The 9385-nt window shown below is 41.0% G+C and overlaps 1 protein-coding gene across 1 annotated transcript; it reads right to left on the bottom strand.

Annotated features, from left to right (window-relative positions):
* Window positions 1–7135: 7135 nt before the first annotated feature.
* On the bottom strand, window positions 7136–8897 carry LOC148563394 (uncharacterized). Its single transcript, XM_088486786.1, has 2 exons — window positions 8273–8897; window positions 7136–7842 (listed from the first exon to the last, which is right to left on the bottom strand). The coding sequence occupies exons 1-2, from the start codon at window positions 8895–8897 to the stop codon at window positions 7136–7138; spliced, it is 1332 nt and encodes a 443-aa protein (XP_088342912.1).
* Window positions 8898–9385: the final 488 nt, after the last annotated feature.

Raw genomic sequence — 9385 nt, 5'->3', positions numbered from 1 at the left:
TTTTAAGGTGTTATAATACACAATTTGAGAGAGCAATATCAATTGGTTCAATAGTGCTAAACTTGTAATCATACACTCTTCTAGAGAGTACTCATTTCGTCTCAACAATTCTTTGAGAATTGTTTTCTTGTACACTTTGTAAATTGGAGTGTGATCTCCAAGGTTGAGTCAAGAGTTATAAACACTATAGTCGGTGAGGATACCAAAGAAGTATACTAAGTACTCAAGGCAAATCTTAGAGAAGGTATCTCTAAGTGGAGTGGGTTAGTATACGAGTGGTGATCATATACCGTGAGGTGTTAGAAACTAAGGACTCGGATTGTAAAAGGTTTTGCGCAAGCACCTTGAAGCTTGGCAATAGTGGAACTTCTCAATAGCGATTGAGAAAGAAAGTGGACGTAGGACAAGGATTGTGCCGAACCACTCTAAATAGCGTTTGCATCTCTCCAAACTCATCTCTTCAATATTATTGTCTTTTACCTTTGAGCAAATAAATTGTGATCGAAAAGTAGCTTCGTAAGTACTTAAGGAGTAGCTTAAGTCCAATTGGTGAAAAGCTTGATCAATTTATTTGAGTTGGTGTCTATTGGAAAGTAAAAGCTCCTTATAAATGCTTAGCAATTGAGTTAAGCTCTTGGAAAAATACTAGTACAATAACACTTTTGTATATTGTCTTTAACTTTCGCAAAAAGATTCATTGTTGTTGCAATACTCAATTCACCCCCCCCTCTTGAGTAATTGTGCATAGGTTCTACAATATGTTGACTGAATTAGGTTTGATAGGTTCATATTGGATGCAATGTTATCAATTCTTATGTGAAAATGAGCAGAAAAAGCGCCAAACTTTTGGTATCCCACCTGAACTGCGACTAGATGCTCTTTTTTATTTCATGACTGTTGCTGGTGTTTGCCTAGGAGATATGGTACTTCCAGAAAATATTCACCATTACAGGTATGAAGGACTTAATTTATGTGAAATTTGAGGTTATTGTTTTTAACAATTGATTATTATATTTTTATTGCCATAATATATGAGTATATGTCCATGTGTTTGACCAAGACATCATTCTATGTTTTATTTATTTTAAGACATGGTTAAAAATCACTATTCAGTGATATCATTCTTTGAGTAGAAAAATGTCGAAAAAATAATTTATTATGATGCACTCTTTATGTTAAGTAATTTCTATTTGTTGTCTATGTTTGTGCAGGGATCATAATACTTGAAGATGTTTGTGAACAAGTATACTGTTTAGTACAAGCAGAAGTAGATCATGTGTTAATATCTTTAACTAGAAAAAATATTCTTTTTTAGAAGTAGATATGTACAGATGGCTCTAGCTATGTGGAATTAATTTTTTGGAAAGTAGGCATACGCTGATAACTATAAATATGAAGAATTACCCTTTTTGGAACTGGCGTGTGGTATTTAAATATTACTCTCCTGGAGTCCTGGTCGTTGTTATTCTTTTGGTGTTTTATTATATGGTTATAAGAATTGTATATGATTTTTTGTCGCTTGTAGTAAGAAAGAAATGCTAACTTTTAATGTTACTATTTTATTTTTTGGAAGACGATCTAGTGACATTTTCGTTGCAATATAATTAAAGAAATTAATGACGTAACCTAAGAGTAATTTTTATTATTCTTTTACAGCAATTATTTATTTGTATGTGTTTGAAAAAAAAAGATATATCTTTTCGTTTATGACATTTAAAATTTTGAAAAAAAAATTGGATGATTCTTTTGTATTGGAAAAATAATTTAAATACATTAATAAATTATAATATGTACACAGTTGGTCCTTATACTTTCACTGAAATTGCAAATTGGTCCCTATAATTTAAAAGTTTGTAATTGGGTCCCTAAACAAAATTAAATTTTGTAATTTAGTCCCCGCCGTTCAAACAACGTAACAGAATAATCCTCAGCATATTTGCTATTTTAAACATGTGAGTTGCACGTGTTTAACAGTAAGGACTAATTTGTAATTTTAGTAAAAGTATAGGGACCAACACTATAATTTAACTATTTAAAAATGACCAAAAAATCCGTAACCCACCTCACCCCCTCCCCAGACCTCTCACTATCACTTCTCCACTTTTCAAAATAGAGAAAAAAAGAGGAAAGAGCATCATGAATTGAAGGAACACGTTGCTCCTCAACACTCTCCTCTTCCTCTTCATCCTCAGCTCCATTTCTCTCTTCCTCTACTTCCTCACATACTCTTCCAATTCTTCACGCTCCAATGCCAACCTTCACAATCAAGTTCCTCTCTTAAGATCGCAGCAGCAATAATAATGGCACCATCACTCTTCAAAGCTATGGCCAATTCTCCCTTCTTACCCGCTCTTGTGAAGGCTACTTCGGGAATGGCTTCGGTGGGGATTCATTGGCGGTGAACACACAGAAAATAACGTTGCTGTGGGGAGCGGCAGCACCGTGGTAGGGGAACTCCTCCCAGCCGAAGGCTTCTACGATGTTGTTGAAGTCAGAGGTTGGATCGGGAATCCGCTGAACACCACGACCTCTTTCCCAAATTAGAGAATTCAAGTACTTTCTATTGCCCTTGATAGACTCCGTAAGTGACACCGTCATTGCTGCAGGAGGAGCCACCACCGCTGGAAACCTAACTCCATCGTAGACCTTCTGATGTGGAACCTAGATCTCCATGAATGCCTCTTATGCCACCATCCTCGATTGATCTCACTGTTAACTCTGAAATGGTTACTATTGAAGAGAAAATAATAAACTGTATAATATATATTTTATCAAGTAACGAATTTGAATAATAATACAAGAGAGAAGGATTTTGCTTGTGATGAGGTGAAGTCTTGATTATTGCTAATTTAAAGGGTTAAGTACTGAAATCGTCCCTAAGGTCTGGGGTGAAAATCAAAATCGTCCCCGACCTTTTTTGTTATTAAAATCATCCTCAACGTTACAAAACGTTATAAAATCGTCCTTTTCTATTTTTTTTGACCAAATTACCCTTAACTATTAATAAAAATAATATTAAAAAAATAAAACCTCACCCCACCCACACCCGGCATCTCTTCGTCTCTCCCTCCACCCCAAACCCACCCCTAATTCCATCATCATCAGTTCCCACTCCCTCACCTCTTCACCCCACTCCCTCCACCCCAACACCCAACATCTCTTCGTCTTTCCCTCCACCCCAAACCCACCCCCAATTCCATCATCATCAGTTCCCACTCCCTCACCCCCTCACCCCACTGCCTCGGAGGTGCACCCGCTGCCGCCCCCTGCGTCCAACCCATGCGCCGCCCCTGCGTCCAACCCGCCGCCGCCCCTTCGTTCTTCCTATTTTTCTTTTTTTTTTTTATTAATTTTTGAAGAACATATACATGATTGATGATGGATTGTTGCTAATTTTGTGATTATTTTGTGGTTGATGTTGTTGCTGATTTTTTTTTTTATTTTAGTGATGAAGAAGGGAATTGGGGGTTACTGGGTTAGTGGTGATGAAGAAGGGGGACTGTGATTATTTATTACTGGGTTACTGTGATTATTTTTTTTCTAGGGTTCGCCGCCACCGCCGCCGCCACTGCCGTCGCATGGCCATTGGGAGGGGGGACCCCGCCGGCGCTGCTTCTTCTTCTGTGATTGCCTTTGCTTCTTCTTCTGTGACTGCCTCTGCTTCTTCCTCTGCTCTGCTTGAACTTTTGCTTCTGAAATTGTACCTTGATGATTATTGAACTTTTGGATCTGAAAATTGAAATTGTAGTTGATGATTATTGAATTATTGTTTATTGAAATTGATGTGATTATTGAAATTGTTATGCTTCTTCTGCTTCTGATTTTTTTGTTGATTTATTTTGTTTTGTGAATGTTGCTGTTAATTTGTTTTGTTATGAGTAATGAATGGCTATGGTGGCAGTGGTGATTGGGTGAGGGAGAGGGAGGAGGTGGAAGGAGATTGGGTGAGTGAGGGAGTGGGGTGAGGGAGTGAGGGGTGAGGGAGTGGGCTGAGGGGGTTACGGGAGGGTGAGTGAGGGAGTGAGAGAGTTACGGGAGGGGAGGGAAAGGGGGGAGTTTGTTTTAATTTTTTAATATTATTTTTAATTATTTTTATTAATAATGAAGGGTAATATGGTAAAAATAATAAAATTGAAGTGGAAAAGGACGATTTTATAATGTTTTGTAACGTTGAGGATGATTTTAATAACAAAAAAAGGTCGGGGACGATTTTGATTTTCACCCCAGACCTTAGGGACGATTTCAGTACTTAACCCTAATTTAAATATAAATGGGTTGAGTTGAATTGAGTTTAGACATGATTCATGATTCATGATTCAACGATTCTGGGATTGTTGTTGTTGAAGCTGTATTGTTGTTGTTAAAAAAGAATAACAGAAATTCTGAAGAAAGGAGGAGGAAAAAAAAGGGAAAAGAGGAAGAAGAGGACATTATGGTAAATGTGCATTTTTTTATGGTAAACGTTATTGAAGATCTAATTACAAAATTTAATTTTGTTCAGGGATTTAATTACAAACTTTTAAAGTGTAGGAACCAATTTGTAATTTCAGTAAAAATAGAGGGACTAACTGTGTAATTTAACCTATAATATATGTAAGAGTAATAAGGTAATTTTACTCCATGATAATTTTCTCTCTTCTTACTTTTCTTTATATCCAAACAAAAAAAATCTTCTTATTTTCTTTCCTTCTATTTTTTCTTCATCCAAACAATATACGAAGAATTTCACTTTTTCTCTTATTTTTTCCTTCTCATTGTTTTTTCATTCATTTTTTTTCTCTTATTTTCCATCGTACATCCAAACATAATGTAAAATAGTAAAATATTAGATCAAATATAAAAAAAAAAAATTAAATGTGCTGAAAGCAAATCAGAAGGAGTAAAATTGTTAGTAATTAACCATATATATACGAGAGACGTGCTTAAATAAAAAAAATTATGTGCTTTCTTATATGTGATTTTTTTTTCATGTGATAGATTTAAATCTGAGAAATTTTTTCAATTCAAATTCTATATACTGATCTCTATATCTATCTTTTAGAAAAATTCATTTACTCTTTTCATGATATTAAAATACTTACATATTTAACGTACACATCAGTATATAAAAAATTAATAACAGCTTATTATATATCATGTCAAAAATAAAATTATTGAAAATTTTTTTTATTGCTATAGTATTCCAATTCTTAGATTGAGCCGAAAGTTGTGGCCGATCAAATAACACCTTTTTTAAAAACATGTTGATCTATAAATGACATAATCTAAATCATATCTACATAGAATTTAGTGTATATTCTGTATAAATCTATCTAAATCTTTTTGAATTTATTCTCCAAATATTATAAATGAACAGCTTAACATATATTATCTTAAATATATTATCTACCGTTATTCTTATACATTTTAAACTATTACGAACTTGAGTATTGTACAAGATGTCTCCGGTACGGGTTGAGAGATGGATCGAGAACTTGCGGGTTGAGGCAGATGCCGGATCACTTGCCTGGAGCAATGGGGGGTGGTACCTGCAAAGACACTCCGACGCTCAAGTCAGAATGGATCTAAGAGGTAGAAAGTGTGAGGAATGAATGAATACCTGGAGGGACCTGGGTCCTCTATTTATAGGTGATGGTGAATATCTTATCTTATCTTATTTGGCTAAGATAAGGGAGACGTTTGAATTATCTTATCTTATCTTATCTTATTTGGCTAAGATAAGGGAGACGTTTGAATTCGAAAGTTGGTTAGGAGCTCTAGTGGGCTGGTTCCGAGCCTTTTGGAAGGGCAAAGCGGGTCGGGCCCTGGTAGCCGGGTTCGGGGACCGTTCTGGGTGTAGGATCCGTGGGCCGGATCCGTAACAATTGCCCCCGGAGCGAGAGAGTGAGAGTGCTCGGTCTCATCGCTGGAGAAACATTTTCCTCGCCGTTGTGGTTTGGCAAGGAGATCGTTGTTTGGTTTTTCCGATCAAGGTCGAGGATTTGGGGAGTTCCTAGCCGTTTCATGGTCAGGCGAGGAGCGCGTTGTTTGGGCGTCTCATCACATGCCGGGTTTGATGACCGTTCCGAAGAAGGGCCCGGAGATCGGGTCTGAAACGGTTGCCCCCGGAGCATGAGAGTATGCTTTCTTGGGCTCAATGCTAAGTCATTGGAGAGTCCGATTCTCTGTAGTTCAGGAGATTGTGAGGGGCCTGAAAAGGGCGTGACGTCATCATGCACCAATTGGTAGGATGTTGGTCAGTATGGCTTTCCGCGAGTTGGAAGACCGTCAGCTCATGCTTGTTTTGTGTGGCCTTTTTTGGGCTGTTATTGTGAACTTATTTTAGGCCTCTTGGTGGGCCGATTTTAAGACTTTGTTTATTTAGCTTATTTGGATTCCTGTTTTGTTGGCTTTGCGGGTGATCGATTCACGAGTCACTATTTTTGTTATTTGGATATCCGTTTTATTGGCCTCGGGTGATCGATTCCCGGGTAGCCGTTTACTTATTTGGATATCCATTTTATTATTTGGATATCCATTTTGTTGGCCTCGGGGTGATCGATTCCCGGGTAGCCGTTTACTTATTTGGATATCCGTTTTATTGGCTTCGGGGTGATCGATTCCCGGGTAGCCGTTTACTTATTTGGATATCCGTTTTATTATTTGGATATCCATTTTATTGGCTTCGGGGTGATCGATTCCCGGATAGCCGTTTGCTTATTTGGATATCCGTTTTATTGGCTTCGGGGTGATCGATTCCCGGGTAGCCGTTTACTTATTTGGATATCCGTTTTGTTGGCCTCGGGGTGATCGATTCCCAGGTAGCCGTTTACTTATTTGGATATCCGTTTTATTGGCTTCGGGGTGATCGATTCCCGGGTAGCCGTTTACTTATTTGGATATCCGTTTTATTATTTGGATATATTGGCTTCGGGGTGATCGATTCCTGAGTAGCCGTTTGCTTATTTGGATATCCGTTTTATTATTTGGATATCCGTTTTGTTATTCGGATATCCGTTTTGTTATTTGGATATCCGTTTTATTGGGAGTGGGTAGACCGATGTTGTTTTGTCATAAAACGAGGTCTCCTGGTCCGAAGTCTCGTCGTACCGTGCTGCCATTGTACCTTAGGCTTATTCTCTATTTTAGGGCTAGCTCACGTAGGTGTGCTATACTCCTGACCTTGTCTGCAAGGCCCTACTTTGCTTCTTTGTCGTTTCCTCCCATGGTTCTGCGTGAATTTTGGTGTGCATCGAGATCGGAAAGGAAGATGCCTGCCGCGTCTCGGGATCTCTTGCGTAGGGCTAGTGTTGATGTTGTCATATTCTACCGCGGTTTTCCGGTCTCTGTGGATGGTTCCGACAGAGCCATCTTCTGCCGTGAACTTCATTAGAAGGTATTTGGTAAAGATGACGGCGGAGAGGTCGTTGATTGTTTTTCTTCCGAGGATGACGTTATAAGCGGTGGAGTTCTTGAGGACCACGAACTCGGACAGGATTGTCTTCCTCTGGCTTCCCGTCCCTATGGTAAGGGGAAGAATGATGGAACCGTCTGGCTTGAGAAAATTGTCTCCGAGTCCCGTGACACCGTTGCGGTGTGTTTGGAGATTTTCGTTGCAGAGCCCGAGCTTGTCGAAGGCACCTCGAAAGAGGATGTTGGAGTCTGCACCGGTGTCCACCAGTATTCTCCGAACTAGTCCTGTTCCGATTCTCGCCGAGATGACGAAAGGTGCGTCTTCGGCCGAGGTGCTATGCTGGCAATCCTCGGGCAAGAAAGTTATCGTTTTGTTGGATGTGGCAGCTGGGGCTTGATCTCTGACAGCCAAGACTTTGAGGTCCTTTTTTAGTGTTGATCTTGACTTGCCTGACACATCCTTGCCCGTGATGACATTTACTACTATGGTCGGGTCGTCTTCTGGACTTTCCCTGGGAGGTTGTTTTTGTTTTCTCGGGTTACGTCCTTCCCTCTTAGGCGACCTGTCTTTTTCCACGCGTTTTGATTCTCTGATGATTTGGCGAACTCTGGGAGTTTGCCGTCTCTTATAGCTTGTTCGAGGGCGTCTTTAAGGTCGAAACAGTCTTGTGTCCTGTGCCCGTAACCTCGGTGGTAGTCGCAGTAAAGGGTCTTGTTGCTGCCCGTTCTTTCTCTGAGTTGTCGGGCTTTTGGGATAATACCCTGATCCGCTATCTGGTGGTATATCTTGGTAATCGAGGCTGTCAGGGGGTGTAGTTCGAGAATTTCCCGATCCTGGGTGGTCGGTTTGTGTTGGTTTGTTTGGGTTGGTCTCTTTGACTTTCTCTGGGCATCGGATTATGGCGGGAAGTCGGGTTGCCGTGTGGAGTGTTGCCGTGTTGTCGTTTATTGGCGGCGACGACCTGGCTAACCTCTTCGTCGTTTATGTAGTCTCTGGCGACGTTTTGGATCTCGTGCATGGTCCATACTGGCTTGGTGGTGAGGTGTTTGCGGAAGTCTTCGTTCATGAGCCCGTTGGTTAAACAGAGGCTTGCGACGGAATCTGTGAGTCCATCAATCGTTAGGCATTCATCGTTGAAGCGGTCCAGGTATTTTCGTGTGGATTCGTCTTGTTTCTGTGTGACCCCTAATAAGCTGATGGGGTGTTTAGCTTTGGTAATTCTGGTAGTGAATTGGGCCATGAACTTCCGTGAGATATCGTGGAAGCCAGTTATGGATCCGTTGGGGAGGGCATTGAACCATTTAATCATTGGCCCGGCTAGGGTTACTGGGAAGGCCTTACCTCGGACCGCGTCAGCGGCCCCTTCCAGGTTCATCCTGGCCTTGAAGGCTGTTAGGTGCTCCTGGGAGTCCTTGGTTCCGTCGTACTTCATATCCGTAGGTTTGTTGAAGCCTTTAGGGAGTTTTGCTTTCAGGATTCTTTCAGTGAAGGGAATGGCTCCCATTATCACGTGGTCACTTCTTGTGCGTTTGGCCTCTTGATGTCGTCGGTCGTTGTCCGTTTCATGTTGATGAGCCGGGTTGCGTGGGACGCTGCGATCATACCTTTGCTGTGTCGTTGTTCAGGCATCTTGTCATGTCCGTGGTCACGGCAGATGCTGCGATTGTATCTCTTGGCATGTCGCCGTTCTGGCGATCCACCGTGCCTGGTTTCATGGCGAGATCTTGATCTAGAGGTTGCGTGACTTGCACCCTGAGGCACAGCTCTTGGATTATCTAGACCGCCTTCTCTCCTAGGCCGTCGGGTGGCCGAGCTTCAGTGGGGGACGGTTGTCCTCTCTTGGTTGTTGCTGGGTTGGGGTTGGTTGGCGATGGGTGCCGCGCTTATTATCCTCCCGTGGGTGGGAGGAGTGTTATCTTGGAGTTCGGGAGTTGGGGTGTTGGGTGGAGGATTGCTCCTCGAGGTTCTCCGTCATGCCGCCACGATTTGGCT

Source organism: Arachis ipaensis, chromosome B5 (genome assembly GCF_059453495.1).
Source record: "Arachis ipaensis isolate K30076 ecotype BB chromosome B5, ASM5945349v1, whole genome shotgun sequence".
Lineage (NCBI taxonomy): Eukaryota > Viridiplantae > Streptophyta > Magnoliopsida > Fabales > Fabaceae > Arachis > Arachis ipaensis.
This window is presented reverse-complemented; position numbering and strand designations above follow the sequence as displayed.